The 25,081-nt window shown below is 35.4% G+C and overlaps 1 protein-coding gene across 3 annotated transcripts in view; it reads left to right on the forward strand.

Moving 5' to 3' along the window:
• The window catches only part of CNTLN (centlein), a 196,365-nt gene that overhangs the window by 9,080 nt on the left and 162,204 nt on the right, over positions 1 to 25,081 (forward strand). For all 3 annotated transcript variants that reach the window (XM_074570561.1, XM_074570562.1, XM_074570563.1), the window contains 2 exons: positions 8,334 to 8,422; positions 20,867 to 20,951. In XM_074570561.1, the coding sequence (XP_074426662.1) occupies positions 8,334 to 8,422; positions 20,867 to 20,951 (174 nt within the window). The remainder of the gene's footprint in view (positions 1 to 8,333; positions 8,423 to 20,866; positions 20,952 to 25,081) is intronic.

Below are 25,081 nucleotides of genomic sequence, written 5' to 3' on the forward strand. Positions count from 1 at the left end.
GAAAGCAGCTATGTGACTTAAAAAATTCATATCCTTTTCCTTTCTGTGCATCTTCCATCCAAATTACTTCAGTGACGATGGTTAGTTTTAATTGAAGTAGTTTAGATGTTTATAGCTTGAAACGAAAGCTCACAAATAAATTATCCTGTCCTTGATCTGTAAAGGGATTAAAGCAAACCCTTACCTCTGGAACTGAACCCTTTGCTTTCTCATATCCTACCCTCTTTGAAAACAATTCTTACATCAACCAAGTGTTAAGTTTTCAATGTTGAGTACTTAGAAAAAAGAATTGTCGGTGTAACAGCTGTACCATTGAAGGCAGCCGTGCAAAGCATCCTGACTCTGAGTTCACCAAAAAGCAAAGGAAGTAATTTACTTTTAGCTATTCAGTGAGGGTGGCATTGTGTGTCATAGGTCCATTTCTATCTCATAACTTCTTTCTACTGTTTAACACATGTTTATTTCTGTCCTATCCTCCTGTAATGGTACTGATCTGACTTCTGTGATGTAAATTTATTGACTATGTCATGACAGGTCAGGGAATATCTTGTATTTCTTCTCTGTTGATGCCACAATGAGTAAATTATTTATGTCAATGAAGAACATGTCATAAAGTTATTCATTTAAGTGAATTGCTGTCTTTTTGTCACACTGATGGACTAATCTGAGTCTGTTTATGAAATCACATGTAATGACAGCATCTTTTGGTCAAGTAATATTTTTGCTTAGACCACTGTTACTGCATCAACATTGTAATGCGATAACGTTGTATTATTTTTATGGTGCCTGTTTGCTTTCAACAGAGTTACAAGTAAGGATGCAATCACTTGCAGGGTGGTATGTGTGTATATTTATCTACACACATTTTTTTATATTCTACATATATGTGTAAGTAAAGCAGTATACTGTCTTTTCCCATTTTTGATTGAAAGGTATCTTTATTGCCAAAACTAACAACAAGATAACAGGAAATTCTATAAATAGAAAATTATTGCTGAAAGGTGCATTAAACTATTTCTGTAGTATCATAAAATTACATGTTGGTTGCGTGTTCCGTTATACTGCAACATTAAGGAATTGGGGAGGAAATGGGAAAGATACACTTGTGTGGTGATGTCTGTTTTGAAGCTATTGATCTGATTGGGTCACATACGACCTTCTCAGAAATCTCTACCTATCAATTAGATGTAACACTGCATGCTGTATGTGAGTGACTTCTGTGAACTTGAAAATAACCTGATGTTATCTTTAAAACCCGGTGTGTATAAGGCACTAAGTTTTCTTGTGAGGTACCGGTCTGTCTTCTAGTGACTTTTTAGATTGTTGAAAAGTGTAGCACCTCAAAGTTAGGTTCTGTAAAGTCTGAGTATTCTGTATTGTGACCACTCAGCAGGATTGGGTCAATTGTAGAGAAAATACCTCTTATGTAGAAATATAATATGTGACTGGAAATTGCAAAGAAACCCTGGCACAGCAGGATCAAGAGTCTGCACTGGCAGCATACAACAGTATAGGTTTAAAATTCTTATGAGACATCAAGAAGCACGTCTGTCACTTGTGTGTAAAGTGTATATGTCAGCTTGCTTAAAGGCTTGATCTCTGCAGTCAGTAGTATACTAGATGTTAGGGGAGTCCAAAACAATCCATATTAACAATTTTCTTGCAGATGCTTCAATGCTTAAACCAGCCATTCTATTTCATGCTTTTTTCCCTCCATTCCATATAGTATTTTCAATTTCCATACAAATTCTTCCAGCCTGACAATCGTCCGTATTTTACTTTGTATTGAAATATTCACTTCATAATACAGAAAATTTTCAGTATCTGGTTATTTTAGAGTTCTTACTGAAAATTACCAGTAAACCAGTAGCTCCCTCTGTCCTCACAACTGTTTCATTTTCCCTTTTGAGGGTATGTGCTAATTAAAAAAACTAAAACGAGAGTTTGTGTCCCGTGCTTTTCTAGCAATTATTGTAGTGGGAGGGGTGGAGGGTAGAGAAGAGGTTTTTTGTTTGGGTTTTGTTTTTTATTTTTTTTCCTCTTCTGGGGGTATTCTCATCCAGATTTCAGAAGAGAGTGTCTTCATAAATAGTAAATAATAATTTGTAATGCTATAAAAATTTAAGGTATGATAAGAACATTACTAATAGTTAATGTACTCTGAAAGAAATACAGTAAACATCAAAAAGAGTAGTGATTTCAAACTGTAGGTAACTGACGTGCTTGATGTATGAATTTACACTAAAGGAGTAGGTGTTTCAGTTTATCCTTGTTCTCAACACAATACATGGCAGACATACAAACAAAAATTAAACCTACCTGTAAATTTAATACCCACACTATTGTGGATACACAGTTCCTGTGAGCAAAAAAGAGACTGCTTATGCTTTTGGCACACTTCTCACTGCTCATTTAAGTTTTTCCTGTAGAAATTTGGTAGCGTTACTTCAAAAGAATGGCAGCTAATTCTGCTTGATAAAGCAGTGTAAGAATACTCCAACCATTCCATGTTTAGGTCATTTTAAGTTCCCATTAGACAAATAACTGTATGCAATATAGATACAGTTTTACAGACTTTTGATATCAAATGTCCAGAGCAGTATTTATGCTTGGATTTCACTTCTGAAAGGAAAGTAAATTCTTTTAATTTAAATATTTGTCTTTCCCTGCTTATAAGCCAGAGAGATTCTTTGTTTTGTGACTTGCACTAATGTTTAATAGATTCACGGCTTCACTTGCAAGCAAATACTTTTGCTGTAGCTAGTCATGCTGTATAAACTTTGTCAGTGTCTTGTCTTATGTTTGTCTCTGCTTCTGAGCTTGCTGCTGTTAAAAATCAGTAAGAAAAATCCAGTTTGCTTCGCAAAGAACACATTCAAGGCCTAAGGTACCCGTCATTTATATATGTCTTTCAGCATGATGATAACTGGAATTTCACTGTAGGCTGAGAGAAAATCCCACTTCTGGGGGATACGCATTTTTTTCTTTCATAATTCTTTAGTTCTGGCATGCAAACTTGATCACAGCATGAGCGTCTTTATCTGACGTTAGATGTGCTGTGAATAATCTTAGTTTTAATGAGTAATTTTCACTAACTTTCAAATGACATCTGTATTCTGCCTTGTGTATGTAAGTTCTCAGCTGTTCAAGGTACACTCTTGCTGACCTCTTGAGCTGTTACCATACACTTGAGTAGGCAGAGTGTTCCTTGGGTATGCTGAAGATTGATACATCCCAGGCCTTGACAGCTGCAGTGTTTTTCTGTGCCAACTTCAGGCAGTCTAAGCAGCCCTTTTTCGGAAGAAATTGTTTGGCTCCCAAGACCATTCAGGGAACAGCCTTACCAAGCCCATTAATTGTGCCAAGAGCTTAAGAAGGCTGCGCAAACTTCTTTTCATCTTAAAACTGTAATAATTTCTGGCTAATACTTATTCTGTTATACAAAATGCGTGGTTACTTATAGATTTAAATGAAAGTTTTAGCTATTAATGTTTGGCATGTTAAAGAGAAGGAAGTCACATTTTATGGTAACTTACCATTCATTGACTAATGTTTATTATAATGGCAAATTTTGTACATTTCCCTGTAAACTTTCTTTTTATGTAATAAAGTTCACAGATTTTTAACTGCAAATGGTGTCCACTTAGGCAGGACACTGCTTTGTTTTGTGTGCATTTACAGAAATGCAAATATATAGTGAAAGGCATTTGTTGATTTAGATTATAATATCTCTTGATATAATTACAGCATTGCTTTATAGTTCTGTGTGTGCTCATTCATAGGTTGCAGTAGTAACTTTAAATACCAGTTCTGCCATCATCAAAAAGAAACAGCATTTATTGAAATGATGTTGTTTTGTTGTTCTGGAAATTCCAGTGACATTTTCACTTATTTCCAGATGACTTGGGAAGATTTTTGTTTGTGTTTTGTGTTTTTCTTTTTTTTTCTTTTCTTTCCTTTTTTTTTTTTTTATGGGCACAAAAAATGTTTAGCTGTTTCTTTGAGGTTTATTTAGTACACACCATTCACACATGCAATGTTCCTTCCTGAAAGCAAGCTTTGTTATTTTTAAGTTTGGGTGGCTTTTTCATTCCTACCTCATCTACTGTTCTTTCAGCACAGACAGAAATGTTGCAGAACTTAGTTGTGTAAGCAGTGACAATTTCAATGTCATGAGTACATCTTGGAGTTGATTTTATTCTTCCTTGGACAACTTTGAAAGTAGTCTATGAAATAGTCATAGATGCTTTGAGGTTAATCTGAACTGCTTATTCAATTAAGAAAGATCATTTGTACCTGAGTCTCTGTGTTCTCATGAGGAAGACAACATTCACTGAAACTTCATATTTTATATATTATCAAAAGGTCGATTTCTGGGAGGCTTTACAAAGCTTATGTAGAAACTAGATTGACAGGGACTCAGTACATGCTGGATGCTCCACAACAATCACAGGACGTATGTGAACATTTCCCTCATGTTGTATTGTACGTACATATATATAGTCTACATATTTGTTAGGAACAATTGTTAGGAACAATTCAGAATATATTATTGTAGTTTTCCCTTTTTGTTGTTTTTTTTTTTGTAATGGAGGAACGCTGTTTTCAGAAGTATGTGCCTGAAAGTTGTGTGCTCTTCTGTCTTCTTGTCATGCTTTGTGCTGTTGCCCAGCTGCAATCTGGAGTGTGTAGGAACCTGCACGGTAGGACAACAGGCAGCTGCTGCTGCTTGTAGTGATCTCCTGATATTTGATACTGCTTCTTGGAGTCATACAGAAGCCCAAGTACCTCAGTTCTTCTAATAAATAAATAAATAAGCAGAAAACCCAACAGCTACTTCTGTGGTCTTGTATACAGGACAGTAAAGGGAAAAGCTAAGGAAGTGTGATGGTAAGCAAATCCCAATCTTTAAAAAAGCAAACAAAATTCAACTGGACAAAGCTTGTGAGTTTATAAATCAGGATCAGAAACTTTGGTTGTGTGATTGACTCAAGATTTTTGAGCATTTGCAGGTGGAATACTGTTGGCATTTTATTAAGTTTGGACTTCTCTGTGCTGTAATGGCTTTATGGCCTTTAGAACAATTTGTAAGTGTTTTTAAGTAGTTTAGTGTAAAAATTACAGTGAATTGTGTATTAAAGATGTAAAAAATATTCAGGCACTACTATCAGTTCAGTTCTCTCCAGGTTGCTGATTAACTGAGGGATTTCAATTGAAATTATTTTAAAATTAATTAGACATAGTTTATTAAATATAGTGGTTTATTTCTCTGTTATGGTTCAAAGATTTCTTTATACTCAAAGTGGTGTGATTTAGAGAGTAAGAACTACTGACTTACTGTCCTTCTGAATAATTGAAAAGAAATCACATTTCCATTGCTATTATTTAGTGAGTTTTTGTTTGGCTTTGTGTTTTCCTTTTTTGGGCTCTCAACATAAGTACAAGATATTTTTAGATGTTAAAAATACTCAGAATCTCTGTTCTGTATAGATCCTAATGCTTTTTGGAAGCCTGCAGCAATTTTTCCAAATCTGAAGAATATTTTTATTTTTCATTCTCTTTCTGCCTGAGGAGAAGCAGTCAGTCATGCCTAGTTCACAGTGTACACACATGACTTTTCAGGTGGCATGGTAAGGCATTTTCAGGAGATGGTGGCTTTTTTGAGGACACAGTAAAAAACTACACACTCTTTGTGTAGTCTTTCGGACTAGATACATAGAAATCCAGGATAATAAGTGGCATAAGGTGATAGCAAACAATGAGAGGTTGTACTTTCTTTTTCTTTTTTAAAAAAAGAGGTGGATAGCCATTTTCTTGGCCTGAACTGGGCAACCTAATTAATATGATGCTTACTTTTTGTCTTTTAACTTAATTCCTAGCTGAAAATGAACTTATTTTTAGTACTTCTACTGAATAAAGACTTGGATACAGATGTGAAGTCATTTGAGTTCTTATTTATATGAAGTATGGCTTAGTTTTGGTGTGATCTTTCTTACAATAATGAATGCAGCTATGCGCCATAGTTGTACCATAAGCCAGTTCCTTTTTAGTGTTTTTAAATAATGGTTTGTGCCTCATTTCTTTCTACAGAAATTTTTTTGTTAAATGTTCAGTTTTGTTTCAAAATACCAGAAATGAACTGTCCCTGTTAACACTTTGAGTTGTATACATACTACAAAGGCAATGAGATGAAATGTCTCTGGTTTTATAAAAGACAAACTCATTCTGCTGTAGTCCAGTTTGCATAAGCTGATAATAATCTTGAATTATAAGATCTTTGTGGCCAGAGTCTTTGTTTTATTTCCTTTCTGACACAATCAGAAAGCTAGTTGGATTTGTTAGTTGTGTGCATTCTTACTGTAGGCAGGTGAATTTTTCTGTGTATACAGCAATACCTTGATAAGGCATCAGATCTCCATAAAGTTTTCTTCCTTGCTTGGCTGAAGAAGTTGATGGCACTTAAGGATTTAAATAAATGTAAACTAGAAGTTTGAGTAGTTAAATGACAAAAATATTTTTTTCAATCAGCCATCATAAAATTCCTCACTTCTCACTTCCTCAGCATTTTTCTTATGTTTTCCCAGAAGTTCAGCATTGCCTCACTTCTTTATTTTAAAATTCAAAATAAGTGCATTTCTAAATTTGAAGGAAAGACATATAAGAACTTCTAAAAAAAAAAAATAAATCTTTGAGGCTTTCCTCATCAATCATGGAGAATATAGGTAGAACTATCTCTCCTATTTCTTCTATAATAATTGTTAAAGTTTGTTAAATCCGTAATTCAATGTATTTGGCTGTTGCGGTTTTAATCTTGATAAAATAATTTAGACTCAGTACACTGATAAATCTTGATAAAAGTCTGCTAGCTTTAGAGAGATCTTTTGATTTTGTATTGAAGTTAGTTGTTGTCTTGTTCTGAAAAAAAAGAAACAGTAAGATGGAGAAATTTGTCATGCACCGGTTCTGATACTGCTTGTAAAGTTCAAGTCTGCTTCCTAGAAGACAAAACTGATGGGGAGCGAATGAAAAGACAAGACAGCAAAAATAGAAAAAGCAATTTCTGCTCCTGAATTGTACTCTAATCATACAGTGTGTTGTCTTTATTAACTCTTGTGAGGCCTGCCAAGCTTGTAGTTCTATTGAGCTGTTTTGTGTCTTAGATGACTTTTGCTTTTAGCTCTTTCAAGTCATGGACTCACAGTACTGTGACCAAAGGTGCAATTCTGCTCTTATTCATAAAAAATGAGAAATCAGGGAAAGAGGAAATTAAGTTGGAAAATTATGAAGAAACCAAACAGAGGAGGTGAAGATGGTAACTCAGGTCTTCTGTTTCATTTGATATAAGATACAGTTGTGCAGAGATGAATTGCAGTGTTTGTTAAGCTGATTTTAGTGAGGTTCTGGTTAACTAATGATACCTGTGATATCTTAGTAGATTAGATTCCAGAAGCTTGGGAGAAGAAGGAAGCAGGGAAATGGATAGTTGTAATAGTGTTGATTTTCCTTTTAGGTTGTGTATTGTCCTCATGCAAATTCTATTTCTCTTTAACATTCAAAAAACTAGTAAAAGGTAGGTAAGATGCACTCTCATAATTTTTACCTGTTGAATTTTACCTAGCTGCCAATATGATGGTTTTGGCTCATTAATTTGTAATTTTATCTTAGACTGTTTTTAGCAGGTTTGGTCTTAGTTCAGTCCATGGCGTATGTATGCTTTCTTATTGTTCTCCTTGTCTTTATCTTTTGCTGCTTTTTTTTTTTCTTTCATAACATTTTTATATAATTAACACATTATGGTAAAGTGTATTTTTTAGGGAACATTGTTTTCTTGCTCTCACTTGAGAATTTTTTCAGAAGCTTTTATATAATGCAGGTTAGCTGAATGTATGATAGAAGACTGATTTACTGTCTATTTTGAAATAAAAACTAAGAGCTGCATATGATAAAACTTAATGGTGCAGCATGTATTCCAGGCTCAATGTTTAGTAATAGAAATTGTTCCTGCTGCTAGAAGTACCAGTAATTGATATAGCAAAAGGCAGCGTTTTTTGAATAATGTCAGTTTATCCTGCCTTATTGTCACATTGTGCGCTCCTTTATTGTTCATGGTAGGTCTTTGTATTCTTCAGGTTTCTGTATTGTTAAAACTTTGTTTATTCAAGAGAACTGCCATGTTTTTTTATTCATGGGACAGTGAGTAACTTGCAGGGAATTCTCAGTAGAGTAGAGGTTTTTTTGTAATTGTTTTTTGAATATGCACAGTATAACTTTTTCATCTATAGAAGGTGTAGCATGGATTTAATGTATTTTTGTCTTTTTTTCCTGTTTCTAAGGCTGATAAAGAATTTGTGTGGTGTCTGTGGAAACGTCTCCAAGTGTCCAGTCCGGATCTTACTCAAGCTGTCAGCTTGGTTGTGGAAAGGTGAGTTTAAAGGTTTAACATGATAATAAACCGAAAAATAAACAGAAACTCTTGCTGATACTATATTCTTTATCTTTTTACTGGAGAATTATGTAGGATTTTAGAAGTACGTTACAAAAATTCCATTGCTCAATTTTGTTAAGAGGACCTAGAATATGTTGCAAATTTCCTTTTTCAGTATAAGTTGAAGTATACTTCAAAATCTGTTTTCACTGGGGTTGCTTTGCTGCAGTTGAATTCAATTTTTAAATTATAAATGTACTGCATATTCTCTTTTTCTATTGAAAGAACAAGAGCAGGTAAACGACACTTCCTGGTGTCATAAGTGGTTGGATAACAGTTACATATATAAATTAAATTTATCCGCATTCTTAAAGAAGCGAAAGGCTAAGACATGATAACAGAATGGATGACTATGCAGTTTAATTGTTACTCCTCTGAGGATATTAATGATGACAGTTTTCCTCAAGGTACTTACATGTTATCATCTGATTGCTGTAAATGTTAGTTAATCATCACAGTATGTGATTGATTGTTTTAGAACACTAATATTTACAAATTCATAATTTTCATAGGTCAAAGATCATGAGAATTTGAATAAGTTTCTGATGTGACTGTCAGAATTCAAACACTTCATTCTCTTATGTTGAAAAGATTTGTCTCTTCTGTCTCTCAGGGTGCCATGGATTCCCTCTTTTGAAATGAAAAAGTGGATTTTTTAAAAAGAAAAAATGGATTTTAACTTCTTTAAATGGCTTGCCAATGTTACTTGGGAAGCTTGTCATAGACCCAGGAGGGGTCCTAGCTCTTTTGGGTTCCCATTCAGTGCTTTGATCTCAAAAGGCATGTTTTGTTTGATCACATCTTTCCTTTCTGGACTTGACCAGTAAACGTTCTTCTACTTCTGAAAATATAGCGTTAAGTTCTGCATTCACTATTTCTGTCCCATCTTCTGCATTGCATAAAGCAATGAGAATTTTGTCCAAAAATACGGTGTGATCATGTAACTAGAGCTAATATTCTAAGGCATTCATATCCAGAGGAAGAAACTGACAGTGTAAGCACATGCAGCTTGTTTTAAGACAGCTGTTACCTGAGAGTTCACATGTGGTCACCAATGATGATGTCAAATAACTTCTGGCTGTGTACTGAGACACTTACCTGCAGACAGTAGTAGCTTGGCTGTTAGGACAGTGTACTGCTTTCACATTGCTGAAGTATTTTGATTTGGGGAGTAATTATAATATATGAGGAAGACTTAGGAACAGATTTCCAGCATCCCTCATTTATGTTGAAATGTAGATTCTTGCTGACTTGTTTCATGATAAACTTTGGTCATATTTTCATGAGGACAGTGGTGGTAGTATCAGTCTTCCTTCTTGCAAAAAAATGCAAGAACTGCTTAAAATATATAGTCTGTAATACATGTAAAGAAATGTTACATGTATGTAAGCACAAATGTATTGAAAACATGAAAAAATTGTTTTCCTTTAATCACACTTTACACATAGCTAAACAATATGGAAAATCTTAGCTCTTTTACGTGAAGCTTAATAAGGTAGGAACAGAGGTGTTCAGTCTTATTAATATTTTTGATTCGTATTGCATATAAAGATAATCAGGATATTAGGACAAACTGAAGCATAAACATGTTAGCAAGCACACATTTAAATAATTAAATAATGGTGAATTATATGGAGTTCTTGAGTTGTTTGTATAAGATAGTGTCTGTTATTTTTGTTTATCCTTCTTCAAGTCTAGGAATATTTTTATACTTGGTAGTTATCCCTTGCTTTAAATTATTTTATACTTTATTTAGAACAGAAATTGGTAATTTGTGTGTGCATTATCCTGATTGATACAATGGACATGGGTCTCTTAGATACCACCTTGATGTCCACAAGCATGATAATGAGCTGATTTTTTTCTTTTTTTTTTTTTTTTTAACAATGGTAGGAAATGTTTGTGAAACCCTTTAAATGTAGTGTTCAGTCTATCAGAAGACTTGCGGAAATCTGGTCTATAATAGTCTGTTATATACGAAGGTAAAGATATATTCTGTGTATGTGCTTTGCACTTTGTGTAGGGGCTGGTGATTGTTACTCTTATGTGAAAGCGTGACAACATACTTCTGTTAAGGTGCTTGTCTAGATTTTAATGTCCTATCTTCTTTCAGAAAAACGCTAATACTTTAGGATACTTCTCATGAACTCAAGGCTATACATCTTTATCATACCTTTCCTGTGCTTCTCAGAGTTATGGAATTAAAAAAGAAGAACTTCACAGTATCTTTTTGGGTGTTATTGTTACCCCAGAGAATCCTGGAAGAGGTTTGGATAAAACCCATTCAGTCTATAGGGGTTTTATTGATCATGACTTTGAACTATGGGGTTGCTTTGATTTGACAGATGGAGCAATAGCGTACATTTTTCTTTTTAATTGATGTAACTTCATCTCTTTCGTCTGAGAATGATCTAATTGCTGCTTTGGAAATAATTTCTAGCCCAGTTTTACCTGTGAATCTTCTGCACAACCAGCCTACGCCATATATTCCTGCCTAACTTTCCCAGCTATAACTTTCTATAATCTTTTCCTAAGTAGCTTCCGTTTTGTAGCTGTACCTCTTCATGCTCTCATCCTTTCAGAAAAGTCTTTGCCTTATTCCCTACCTTTTAACAGTAAATATTTTTTTTATATGTTGCTACAGTGTCAGTTTATCTCAGTTACAATATGTCGATTAGATTTCCAGGGAATCTGCCACCTAGCAGTGCTGCTGTCCAGAAAATTACAGGACAAGTGATTTTCTGGCTTTGTTAATCTAGGAAAAAATATGTGTATTTAAAAGGTAAAGATGGGATTACCAAGTAACATTTATAAGCAAAATGCTTCCTGAAGCATGTCACTTGTCAGGTCTGTGCTGCTCTCAGCATGTTTTTCTATATTTTACACAGTTGTATTCTACAAGAGCTGGAAACTGAAAATTTACACTGAAATCTGATAAAAACCAGCTTGAGTTTTAGAGGTTTTTTTGCCTTCTCATTTATATTAGGAACAACATTGACTCAGTTGTACCCAAGTTGATAATGTTTTCCATCTTGCCCTGGCATACTAGGAGATTTTGAGATAGATACAAACAGAATGAAATAGATTTAAACCTTTTATTGTTTTTGCTTCTGACATGGATACCACTAGTGTTTGCATAGCTTCATTTTTCAGTGTGCTCTTTTCACCAAAAATTCCCTAACTGAGAAACTTTCAGTGCCCACCAAGTCTTTGTTATAGACGACCTAAGACCAGAATCCAGCTATCTAATGGAAGCAGACAGAATCTAAGAAAGCATAGTCATGTGTATCCTAGATCGTATATATAATGAACCAAACAATATTGTCCAGTGGATTTCAGTCTTTAAATTGAGGAAAGCAACAGCCAGACTTTCTTCAGGAGATTACAGTGACAGGAATAAAAAATACAGGTGTGAAAGGACAAAATGTTCACTTACAACCTTGTACACCACGGATATGTAATGAAGAAAAAAGAAATATTAGGAGAAATTCAGTGGGCAGTACTAGCCATACAGTCAATTAAGTTATATTTGTAGCATTAATTTATATTTGTAGCATTAGATGATTCCTTATATTATCTTTTTCTCAAATAAACCAGGAAAATGTAAAAGGCATAATTTGGGGGACATAGAGGGGAATTAATAGTAGTTTTCCATTATTTGTCTGCTATTCTGAAGTGCTTTCATGGTCCCAAAATAGAAGTTCGCCTGCCCTAAAATTGTAAAAATGTAGCTGGTACCTTTTTATGGCTGTGCTGTTGATTCCTGTAATACACCAATGATATTTTACTTTTCAGCAGTCTTTGCAGTTCTTGCTGGATAACTGTAACTATATTGCCATTTTAATATTCAGATATAAACAAAAAATTATCTTTACTGTGCAAATGAGAAATGCCTTTGGGATATGTAAAAGCCTCCAGGTATTTTGAAACAAGCCATTGTAAAAGTACTACTCATGTTAGTATACTTTCCAGCTACTTTAAATACTATTGATCTCAGTATTATGTAAAGAGCATGCTATTTCTAGTTCACTGCCTTTTGAAACATTCTTTTTTTCTTTTTTTTTTGATGAGTTGAAAATAAAAAGTGCTAGAAAGTATCTTTTACAGGTAAATGCATGTGTAATCTCAAATAGAGTTGGGGTTCGGATGTGAGTATCAAAGGTTTTGAAATATTTTTGTAAACTTTGAGAGCTCTCCTTTAAGAATTTTCTCTTATAATACATGAAATGTTGACAGGTCAACTGACTCTAATTTTCCTCTTGGGCTTCGTGCTGACTCCTTTGCTTTTTTCTGGAAGGAAGATGTAGCAAGATCCATTAATGATTAAGTTGTGGCAGTGATACAAGACTTGGTAGGTGTAAGTGGGGATTGGATTACATTAGATGATGCCCTTGCAGATAGTTACATTTGGCAAGCTTGCTTTACATAAATATTTTTCCTCGCCTAAATTCCAAGTGTGCTGTAACTTGCTTATCTTATTTGTATCTTAACAAAGAGCAAGAATGGATATATTGTTTCAGGCCATTCAAAGAAACAGTGGCAACATGAACCTTGGTGTCCCGGATTAAGAGTTTTGTTGTTCTTCCTGGGGAGTTACATCTGTCTAAGGGTGTACAAAGGGATGAAAATATGGATGAAGAGCAAGTGACCAGAAATAACTGTAGAATTTTTGGAAAGGCAATCACAGGAGCTTATGCTGTGGTTTGCTGCATCCTGTGAATAGCAAATTGTGGAAGAAACATTAAACAGTTTGACATAGAATCCTCAGTGACTGATGATATGCACATATACTAAAAATGACAAGTACTTCTTATGTAAAAGGATAAGTGAATGTGCTGTATGAATGAGCAATATAGACTGCTGATGTTAATTGAGAAATAATTAAAAAAAACTGTATCTTGCATCTTTTGAAGTGATGATAAATAGCTTGCAGAAACTTTCTTAAACCACTTACCATTTTACTCTTGTGCAAATTAACAGGAAACAGAATGACAGGAGAATGAGGAAGTAAACAAGGTCTAACACATTTTTAAGGCCATTACCATTTTGTCACTCCGAGTTTAAAAATAAAGTGGACTCCCTAGTTATTATCACTCAATAAAGTGGACGGAATAATAGAGCGTAAGAGTACAACCTTTCTATGTAAGGTCAAATAATTGTGATTTTCTACAGTTGATGAAAGTTTAATATCCTGTTTCATTAAAAATTCTCAGAACATTGAACATAAGTCAACATTCCATGGAGAAGAAGGTATTATGCAGCTTGCATGTGTGCATATCTGCATATCGGAGCACAAAATATTGACATGATAATTGCAGTCAAGCCTGATTGAACCGTGGCCTCTGGGAATTCAGCTGGTGTTGTACCAACTGGATGGCTGCTCAGGACACAGTTTGAAATGCAAGGTGCAAGTTAGCACTTTATTCAGCACAGGCAGGCATCATTTAAAAATCCTTGGGGGAAACCCTGGTGATGTGCAGATGTTAAAGCAGTCTGTTCTGAAGTGCTGATATTTTGAACACTGTAAGAGACTTGCGTATTTTAGATGAAAAATGTTTGCAAAATTATTAGGGTAAAAATGTCATTATTTTCTTTACTACTCTAGTATTAAAATCTTTTGTATTTTATGTACATTGCTTAAAATAAGAGGCCTTAATAAATCATCTAATTAATTAAATCAGTCAAGTTAGACACGCAGGAAAAATTAAATTTCTGTAATGATGCTTTTCCATTTTGATACGTAACATGGAACATAGAACTGGCTGTATAAATAATTTACCAAGGAAACAATTTCATTTTACAATTGTTCTTTAATTACAGCTTAAATTATTTTTGTAAAGAAACAAAAATAGGTGTATGCAATTTTGCTATACAGAATAACTGCTGTCTTAGAAAAGTGCAAAATGTGTGGTATCAATTTAAATACTTTTTTGCTCCATGCTGTCTAAATCGTTTAAAAGTGCTATTTGTAAGAATTAAAAGAAAAAAAACTTCTAATGTGCATCAATTATAATTCATCATGAAGTATAATGATCTTCTAGAATCTGAGGTGAAAATAAACACTCTGTTAAATGAAAACTGTTTTGCTCTATTTTTTTTTATATCTTCTTAATAGGTACATGGAAACACAGTAAGATTTCTGGTTGGAAGATTAAGGCATAGGCTCTGTTTCTGCTAACCACTGACTGTGCAACCACAGCGATGGGGCTGTACACAGTAAATTACAATATTGGTGCCATATTTACAGTAACTGACAATCTGTGCTCTACAACTTCACTTTACGCACGGGTGATTCATTATCTATTTTCTATTTAATACTAACATTGAATTGTTTGCATTTGTGTAAGTCTGTAAAATAGTTGGAAGACCTGCGGAGATTATGACATTAAATGCTGCATCACACAAGCTGATATTTTGTAGCCTTTCTAGTTCTGCATCCCTTTAGATTCAAAGAAGTATCTTTCAAAGGTAACAATATTTCTAGAAGCAGTTTATTTTTAGTTACATAGGTATACTGTTAAAATACAGCCTTTGTTCACAGCCCAAAGTTTCAGTGTAGCCTTAACTTTCTTAGCTATTTAAGGCTAAATTTGTATATGTATGGTTTTTTTTTAAATCCTGCTGTTTGTAAAACTGAAAGGACATATTCCATGAAACATGTTAACAGCAAATTCAATTTATTACTTGAAATTATTTTCATTTAATTGATGTAAAAATGATATAATTATATACAACTCTGAATTAGTTTTTCTTGACAAATGATTAATTGCTTGACTGATTCAGACCTGTGATAAGACATAAGATGCCTCTTTTCCCATACTGCTTTTGCTGAAGATTTTAGAAAGCATAGTTTTTTATAAACGTCAACAACAAACTTCTGTTTTTTAAAATCATAAGGTTTTTGTAGCGTGTATTCTGTTTTCATACCTCATTCATCGTTAAATGTTTCCTCATAGTCTAATGTTTCATTTTTGACAAACCATTAAAAATGTGCCAAACCTCAAAAATATTGCCTGCCCTGTTGTGTAGAGTATAGCATAACACAGGAAAAAAAAAAATCATAAGAGAAGAAGTGTTAAGCTGCTTTCTCAATTTCTTCATTTTTGTGGGAAGATAAATCTCGATAATCTTAGTAGCTAAATACATCTGTGTTAAACATTTAAAATAGGTAGTACTCATGGGAAAACTGATTGGAGCTTAAAACTTGTACAAATTGACAGCCTCTCTTCACTCCATTTTTCATCCTAAAGAAGTCTGTAAATATTCTTAGCTCACATCATTATTGCTCATCAGTGATTCTAATTAGCTAAACAGGAGTTTGTCTCAGTCATTGATCATCATCAGCTTCTTGACAGTGCCTGATTTCCCCCCCCCCCCCCCCCATATTCCAGTGGACTTTTTAAAATATATTGTAAATACATAACAGCTCAGTTAATAAAGTCGGCTGAAGACTTTTCTTAATATTTGTTACTCCTCCAAAAAAGAGGAGGTGATTGCTGCAGTGCTTATCAAGTCTCATTTCAAGGTGCAACAGCAGATCCAAATATGATATGTAAGTTCGAGTCAATCATATTACCTTGAGTGGCTGTGGGGAGCTGTCCTGTAACGAGGATTGGAAGCTGTTCTATGCCACCAAGAGAAGCTGCTGATAAAATTCCATATGAGTTTTCAATGTATGCTTTAGGCCTCTGACAACGTCCATTGTGTGCTTAAATTCTGATCATTAGGATTTTTTCTTTAGCTGTGGGTGGTAACTGGTGAAACTATTTTGGGCGGCATTACTACAGCTTGTCCTACCCAGACAGTCTGAAAGAAAACCTCAGAAAGCCAAAAAAACTTGAATTTACTTTAGGCTTTTACTACTCATTATGATGACAATAGATCTGTATTTATAATCTCCATTCCTTGACAGCTTTGTTCGAAGAACTTTTTGACCAAGCATCAGGTAAACAGGGAAAATACTGCATTTAACTAGAAACTAGAAATTTGAATCATTGGCTAGTGTGTGCCAGTGTTACAGGCACATTTTTTGTTTAACACATATCTGTTCTTTATCTCCTATCTCAGACTTTATTATTCAACCTATTTTGTGCATTCTTGTCCTTTATAAAAAGTCACAGGGCTCCATAAATTCTTGACTACCAATAATACACCAGAGTTAGCCGTGCATGCTGTTTTTCAGTTCTCTAGAGCAGTTTGTTCTTTTACTTGGTTCTTGGCTGGTTTATTCACTTTCACTTTATATCACTTTATAGAATTTTTATATATATATTTATTTTATATTTTTTTTTCCACTTTATAACCCCCACCAAACCAAAACCCCACAATTGTAGAGTTCTTTTGAGCCTTGCTTTGGGAAATCTACCTGACCCATCAGGTTTTCAGATCAATTAATCCATTAGAAAACAAGTTTAATAAATATTTAAGTGATGATTGCATAGCTGAATTAAGATGCTAGTTCATTTTTCAGTATGTGTGTTTAATTGGGCCTCATTTTAAAAAAGGCTGACTTTTTAGAGGAGATGGTGGTTAGAGGAGTTGGGAAGATAAGGACATATTGTGGTTGGTAGATACAGAATCATAGAATGGTTTACGTTCGAAGGGACCTCAAAGATCATCCAGTTCCAACCCCCCTGCCACGGGCAGGGACACCTCCCATTAGAACAGGTTGCTCAAAGCCCCATCCAGCCTGGCCTTGAACACTTCCAGGGATGGGGCCTCCACAGCTTCTCTGGGCAACCTGTGCCAGTGTCTCACCACCCTTATAGTGGAAAATTTCTTCATGATATGCAATCTAAATCTACCTTCATTCATTTTGAAGCCACTACCCCTTGTCCTATCACTATACTCCATAACAAAGAGTCCCTCCCCATCCTTCATGTAGGCCCCCTTTAGGTACTGAAAGGCTGCTATAAGGTCTCCCTGGAGCCTTCTCTTCTCCAGGCTGAACAGCCCCAACTCTCTCAGCTTGTCCTCATAGGATAGATGCTCCACCCCTCAGAGGATCATCTTCATGGCCCTCCTCTGGACTCACTCCAAGGGATCCACGTCCTTACTGTGCTGAAGACTCCAGAGCTGAACACAGTACTCCAGGTGGGGTCTCATGAGAGTGGAGCAGAGGGGCAGAATCACCTCCCTTGACCTGCTGGCCATGCTTCTTTAGGTGCAGTCCAGGATGCTGTTTGCTTTCTGGGCTGTGAGGGCACTTTGCCAGCTAATGTTGAGCTCGGCAGCCAACACCCCCAGGTCCTTCTCAGCAGGGCTGCTCTCAATCCATTCTCTGCCCAGCCTGTATTTGGGGGTGCCCTGACCCACGTTCTGGACATTGCATTTGTCCTTGTTGAGCTTCATGAGGTTCACATGAGCCTACTGCTCAAGCCTGTCCAGGTCCCTCTGGATGGCATCCCTCCAGCGTGTTGACTGTGCCACACAGCTTTGTGTTGGCAAACTTGCTGAGGGTGCACTCAATCCCACTGTCCACATTGCCAACAAAGATGTTGAACAGCACCGGTTCCAGCACTGACACCTGAGGAATGCCATGTAGAATGGTTTAATTTAAGTAGAAATATAAATTTAAAAAAGCTGGATTAAAATGGAGAGGGAAATACATCACTGTGGGAACAAAGAATGGATAGGACATGTAAGTCAGTGGTTATGATCAGGATACTTTTGAGGGCTGGAGGTAGTGCTGTTCAGTTGTTCGTGGGGCTTATGTATGTGTGTATTTTATTGTATGATTGATTGATGGAGATTGAACTCGGTCTACACGTTACTCTTCTAAGTACTTTTTAGTAAAGTCCTGCTTTGCTTTTTGTCTTCTGAAGCTCTTAAAATTTTGTATTAAGCAGTTATGTGTGTGTCTAATCTTAAATTCTTAAGTTGTCTAGCTATAATTAAGACCAGAGGAAACTTGGAGTGCTGTAATGCTTACAGTTTAGACATAGACCAATATAGGTCCATCACTTCCATAGGTAGATTATAGTGTGACATGCTTATGGGAGAGAGATGCCTTCTTCACATAATATTTGGATTGTGTATCTTTGATTACAAAGGTAATTGTTGACAGCCATTAAGGAGCCCACAGCAAAGTAATTAATTACGAAGAAGCATTGGTATTTTTATATTTGGTTTTTGGTTCATTTAAGTTGTGCAATAATGTACAGTACCTATCTTGAACAGTATGCCTATTTCAGGAACATGCATAAACTTCTGTGGTAAGTATTATACAAATAAAGTATTCACAAATATTTTTTTTTCCTTACTAATTCCTAATTTTTAAAGTTGGACATCCAATATGTTTTAGTGCAAAGTCTTACAAGCTTATCAGAAAGTCTTTTATCGTTTTTTAAAACCTGACTGAGAATGTGATTTCTGTAAACTACTTATGAATTATAAGCAGGTTGGGACAATTTCATTAACAGTCATGAGTTATGAAACCTGTTTGTTTTTTTCTCTCTTGTGCTCCCTTTTTGTCCTTAGGTTTTTGTCAAAAGGACATCAGGGTCTAATCTTTGGAATACATCACATAACTTAATATTTGCATGGATCTGTAATTGCAGTCTCTACTTAGTTCAGTTTTAGCAGATGTTCAAAAGGAAACTATGAAAAACTGGCTGTACTATGTATTTCACTCCTCATGCCTTCCAAGCAACCTATCATGACAATTCCTTGATGCTTCTGATTACTGGTGATCAGATGCTTTGAGGTCAGGATCTGATGTGCATTTTTCTGTTAAATTTCTGTCTCAGTTAAAATGTTAAATACCTTTCAGACGTGAAATGCCTTTTGGAATACTTGTTGAATATTCATGGTTTCACTTTTCTCTGCTCATTACAGCTCCTGAATTATTTTCTTCATGGAAGTAGATTTTTTTAATGCCATACAAGTGCTTGAGATCCCATATACTTTTGTTTCTCCTAGATAAATGTAATTTAAATACATGTATTTTCAGCTAGGTTTATCTTAGTTTTCTTCCAGTGAATAGCACATCAGTGCTGCTGTATTTGCAGTAGGACGGTGCTACTTGCAGTTATTATGCCTTGAGACCTCGCTTTCCAAAAGTCTTGCTTCAAATTCCATACCATTTTTATTCAATTCTTTGTTTACTCAGGATAAGACTAGATATTTTAGCAGTCATAGAAATTTATTCAAAAAACCCATGATATTGGGTGGCCTGTGGGGACAGTATAATTTAGCCTTTAAAATCACTGATAACAGTAGAATATGCAGTAATGCATAGTAGTGGAGAAAAATAATTGTCCATATATCTACTATACTTATTGATCTCTGTTACAAAATGCAGATGAAGCCTTTTGTTCACAGTTGGCTGTTCTCATCCACTTCCAATCCAATTTACAGACTCATGGGTACCACTCTTCCATTCCTTTCTACCTCTGAAACATTTGCATTTTGGTAGAGCAAAAGTTGTGCAAGTAAGGTTCTCTGGCTTCTAAGGGTGGCTTATATCCAGCCAATATGGAAGTTTACTGTATTGTGAAAGCAGGGATAACCTGAATGAGTTTCTGCTTCTCTGTCACCTGTGGTGCTGGGGATGCCTGAAGTATTTGTCCATTTTTAGGGAATGTATGTCAGACCTTTTATTGCAGATATATATGATAGGAACTCTGTCTGGTGCTAAGGAATGTGTATCCTTACTATCACATTTGTTTTCTCTCTGCCTAAACTGGAAGCCTGTAAGGACATCAACATTTAAAACTCAGTCAAGAAATAGGATAGCAATGAGATGAGGTGGTTTGTTAAACAAAGTGTTAATGACGCATCATTAGGTTTTCTGTGAAGTGTTGCAGAGATGGTTATAACCCTGCACTTCATAACCACATAGAGAGGTTCTGCTTGTCCCCGTTACCAAAGCTTCTGAGCTATCATTTTTTCCCCCTGGTTAAAGGTACAGGTGTACCTTTCACTATCCGTGTGAAAGATAGTAAAATAGTTATCCATGATGTTCAAAACTGTTGTTTCAGACACAGGAATACCATATAGCTGAGAAAAGGCTTTCACAAACCCAGCAGCTTAGTGGCTTTATATTGCCAAGCAGGAAAAAAAGTGTTTTGCTCAGTCTATGGACAAATACACTTTCTGCATTTGGGAAAGAATGAGACAGATAATTTCAGCTGCTTAAACATGTATTTTAAGACCTCTTGCTTCTGTTTCTTTTTGAACAAAGTTGTGTTAGCTGTTTACAGATGTAATTTGCTGTCACTTGCCATATGCTCCCTGATTAATTCTGCAAGGCCTGTCAGCTTCAGATAATTTAATTTTCTATGCTTTAAAATGACATTCATTATCAGGACATGAAAAATTCAAATGATTAACTGCAAATTATGACTAATAAAGTGTCTATTTTTTTTTGTTTGTTTCCAGAGAAAAGCAGAAAGCTGAAGTCAAGGACAGAAGGGTTTTAGAGATTTTGCAAGCCAAAGACAGCAAAATAGAAATCCTAGAACAGGTTCGTATCATATTTAAATAGAGCGGTTAAGAAAGTTTCTATCATTGACACCAAATTTATATTTCCTAAGATGTGATAATAATTTGATGTTGTGTCTTAAAGTGGAAGTTGCAGATGATTCAGAAATGATAGACTTCTGATGAAGTATCAATTAAACACATGCTTTTTGATGAAATTTTTTCTGAAAAGCTTTATCAACTCATTGCCTTATTTTGCCTAAGGGACTAACCTAAACTTGGATTTTAATGCACAGAACTGGACATAGGACTTCAGGTGTGGCCTCACTAGTGCTGAGTAGAGAGGAAGAATCTCCTCCCTCAACCTTATGGCAATACTTTGCCTAATGCAGCACAGGATACCATTTGCCATCTTTGTCACAGTGATACTTTGCTGGCTTATGGTCAACCTGTTCTGCCAGGACCCCCAGCTCCTTTTCTGCCAAGCTGCTTTCCAGCTGGACAGCCCCGAGCATATATTGGTGCATGGACCCGAGCATTTAAGGTCGCATGGGGTTGTTCCTCCTGGGGTGCAGGATTTTCATTTCCTATTGTTGAATTTCATGAGGTTCCTTTCAGCCCATTTCTCCAGCCTGTCCAGCTGATGAACAGCAGCACAACCTTCTGGTGAGTCAGCTGCTCCTTCCAGTTTTGTGTCATCAGCAAACTTGCTGAGGGCGTCATTAGTGAATTTCCTCACATTTCTGGTGGCCTTTACTAGGGCCATCATGCTTGAATCGAGGTAAGTTGTGTAGTCTGTGGTGTAATCTCAGGTCTCCAGAGCTTACCTACTTTGGGTTTGTGCAAAATAAACCTTATACGCATGCTGCCTGATGAGAAGCCACTGAAATGAGGTTATTCATCCTTTTATTTTGTATTACAGGAGTGGTTGGAGTTTTTGTGTGTTGTCATGTCCTCATGGCTGTAGATGTGATTTGTAATGTGTCTGGTGCATGCATGCACATCAATTTTTATAAACCAGCAATGCGTGATTATTCTTGCATTTCTACCCTACCTATCCTTAGCTGAAAGAGAAAATGCCTGTGTAAGAAGTTTATAAGAATTGGTGTGCAGTAATGTGCCTTTAAGAAGGGCTGCCTGCTGTGACAGCTTCTGAACTTGTAGTGTGCATCTCCATGAGATTGCTCTCTGTGGTGTCAGATCAATTTCAGAAGCTGAAATTGAAATTGATCAGAAATCTGAAATTGGTAGTGTGATACAGTTACCATCTGGAAGTGGTAGGCTGGAAGGCTGAAAATTTAACTAGAACCAAGGAAAAGTGGCAGCCTGGAAAGGAGCGAACACTTGGCAACAAAATGGGAGGAATTAACGGATGAGGGGGACAGAAGCTGCTTTTTTGGTGATCGTCACAACTTTAATGCATGTTGTAATACAGCCCTTTCAAATAGCTTCCATTAGAGTATCATTGATTGGGGGGGGAGGTGGGGTGAGTGTGAAGGGCAGCAGATGGTGTCAACGGCCAGTCCTGCATATAAAAGCTGTATATGAAGGTGGTGTCACTCTGACCTTCTTGCCTCATTCATTGGCTGGGATGCCACAGGATTGAAATAAGTGGGGAATCATTTTCTGAGTTTGTAACTTGGTTTTGGTGGTTTGGTAATCAAAGACTGGAGCTGGCATAGAGAACAATGTAGTAAGGAACATTCTCATTTATTATGTTTTTCTGGATTTGTTCTCTTTTTGTTGATCTAAGGAGAAAAATATATTATATGTGTAATTAACATGTGAATAGGTTGCTTGTTAAACTGAGTTTTGACAGTAATGACAATGAATGTTCTCTTCTGTGAAGTATAGACAGCAAGAATTCAAGGCTGTGTATTGCAGCCTACCAGTCTCTTACATCTAGAAAGGTGAGATTACCCAGTCGTCTCTTTTGTTGTTTTTCCCTTCTGCTTCACACATCATACAGAGGTATCAGTTGCAACAATATAATTTGTCATAGGGTATTTATTTACTAGGAATTTCTGGGTAGCCACCAAACAGCTGATTGTATGCATCCATGCTGAGTAAGGAAAAAAAGGCAAATAAATGATGTATCTCATACTTTGACATGTATGTAAACAGATATTGCTGCCAGAAACAACAGAACTCAAGAAGGAGAACACGAGATAATCTTTCTCCTCTTGTATTCTGCTTAGACTTTATCTTGACGTGCTTAAGAGCCCTTTTAAAATTGCTGTAAACAAGAAACCATACTTCTCCTCACCCTAGGTGAGATGCATATAGTTATTTAGTACTGAGAGCTAAATTAGCTTTATTTGTAATGAGAGATTGCAACTGTTTGAAGGGTTTCCATTTTAATGTACATTACTTAAAATCACCTAAAATAATTAATTTAGAAACTTAGAACTGAGAAGTAATATGGTCTTTATTCACTTTTGTATATCCTAAATGGGGGAAAAAAGTGCGCAAATGTTCATGAGAACGGGATCTGTGGCTTTGAGAGTAAAAATCAGTGTTAAGTCGTAGGTTTGCAAAACTTCTGCTATCTAATATCTCTGGAACAGAGTACATGCATTGAACTTTTATGTACTTTGGTATGACTTCAGTCTGTTCTCTAAATTACAATGGTTTTACATAAGTGTATAAGACATTTTTTCTTGCCATGAGTTTGCTGCATAACTGCATATTTTGTTAAACTTTTTAAATAGGAAATCATGTGGAGCAATTCAGAATGTACCCTTCAAATAAATATGGTATTTATTAAAGCCTGTAAGATTTTTTCCATCTATTATTGCACAGAAATTCAGTGCAAAATATATTATATTGGAGTGTTTCATTGTATTTTTCCCTTTGTTTTTTTTTTTTAAATTCCTATCTTTGTAATTAGTTGATTAGTAACTTTTGGTCTTGATAGTCACAGCTGTGCCTCATCTGACATATACATATTTCTTCTAAATGCTGTGTGGTAAAAATCTTACTCCTTTAAGGTTGGTGTCTAGATTGCTGTACTGATCTTATTGCTGTCACTTTTGTTTTACACAGTGGCTCAAAGCACTTTTCTCAATAGTGATGTATCCTTGCCATATATACATAATTTCTCTGCGTGTTTCAAGGAAAAGAATTTCTAACTGCTGCCTTTAAATGGACAACTCACTATCCTAGAATTTTAATTATTCTTCTTCTGAAGGCTGACTGCTACAGATACCTTTTTTCATTTCCCTTTCCTTTGGAAATGTTCCCACCTGGTGTATTTAATTTATAATATTTGTGTATGTCTCAAATAGACCACTGGTGCTTTTCTTAATTTATTTTTAAAATAAGCTGAGGCTTTTGGAAGAATGCGTTAAAATTTTTGAATTTAAACAATTAGTTTAGAAGATAATGTGGAAACAGGGAACACAATCTTCTGCCATTCATGCAATAGATAAATTAAAGTATCTTAACCTGTTTTCCTTAGAAGATGAAATTAAAGATGTGTAAAAGTAACAGTAAACCTTTTCTGTCTTCTGTAACATTGTTAATTAATTGGGTTTCAATTTTGATCTGGAGGAACTAAAGCTAATCTTTTTGTCCTAGGCCTTGTAACGTTTCAAAACCTTATCAACTGATTATACTCCAGAGGGGTTAAAATAGTACTAGCTTGCCTCATTATCTGCACTTGAAAATCTTCAGCTTGCTGTGCAAATCTATATTAAAGCCCCTTTAATGGGTCCAATTGAAAAAAGCATAATTCTACCTTCAAGCATTAATTAACACTAATAAATATTTCTTAACTTTTGTACCTTCATCTGATTGTATATTTCTTTGTAATAAAATGCTGTTATTAAATTAAGACAAATGTATACACACATTACTTGCATCTAAACGCTTTATTTCCAGTAGCATATAATCTTGATTATTCTTGTGTAATGAGGGACATGAGGATAATTTCAGTAATAGGGAGTTTGAATGAATATGTCAGTAGTGATGAGATTATGCGAAGTTTATAAACTCTTTGCAAAAAAAGTTTCTGCAGTGAATGAGATTTATAGATACTGCAAGCGAAGAATATCTGAGAACACTGACACTTCTTTTTCTTTAAAAATATCATTTTACTCAAGTTGTACCTCGGAAAAGGAAGCAGCCTTCAGCGGTGAAACTGTCATTTTATGTGAACCTTTTGAACTGCAT

The sequence above is a fragment of the Larus michahellis genome, chromosome Z (genome assembly GCF_964199755.1).
Source record: "Larus michahellis chromosome Z, bLarMic1.1, whole genome shotgun sequence".
In the NCBI taxonomy this organism is placed as follows: Eukaryota; Metazoa; Chordata; class Aves; order Charadriiformes; family Laridae; genus Larus; species Larus michahellis.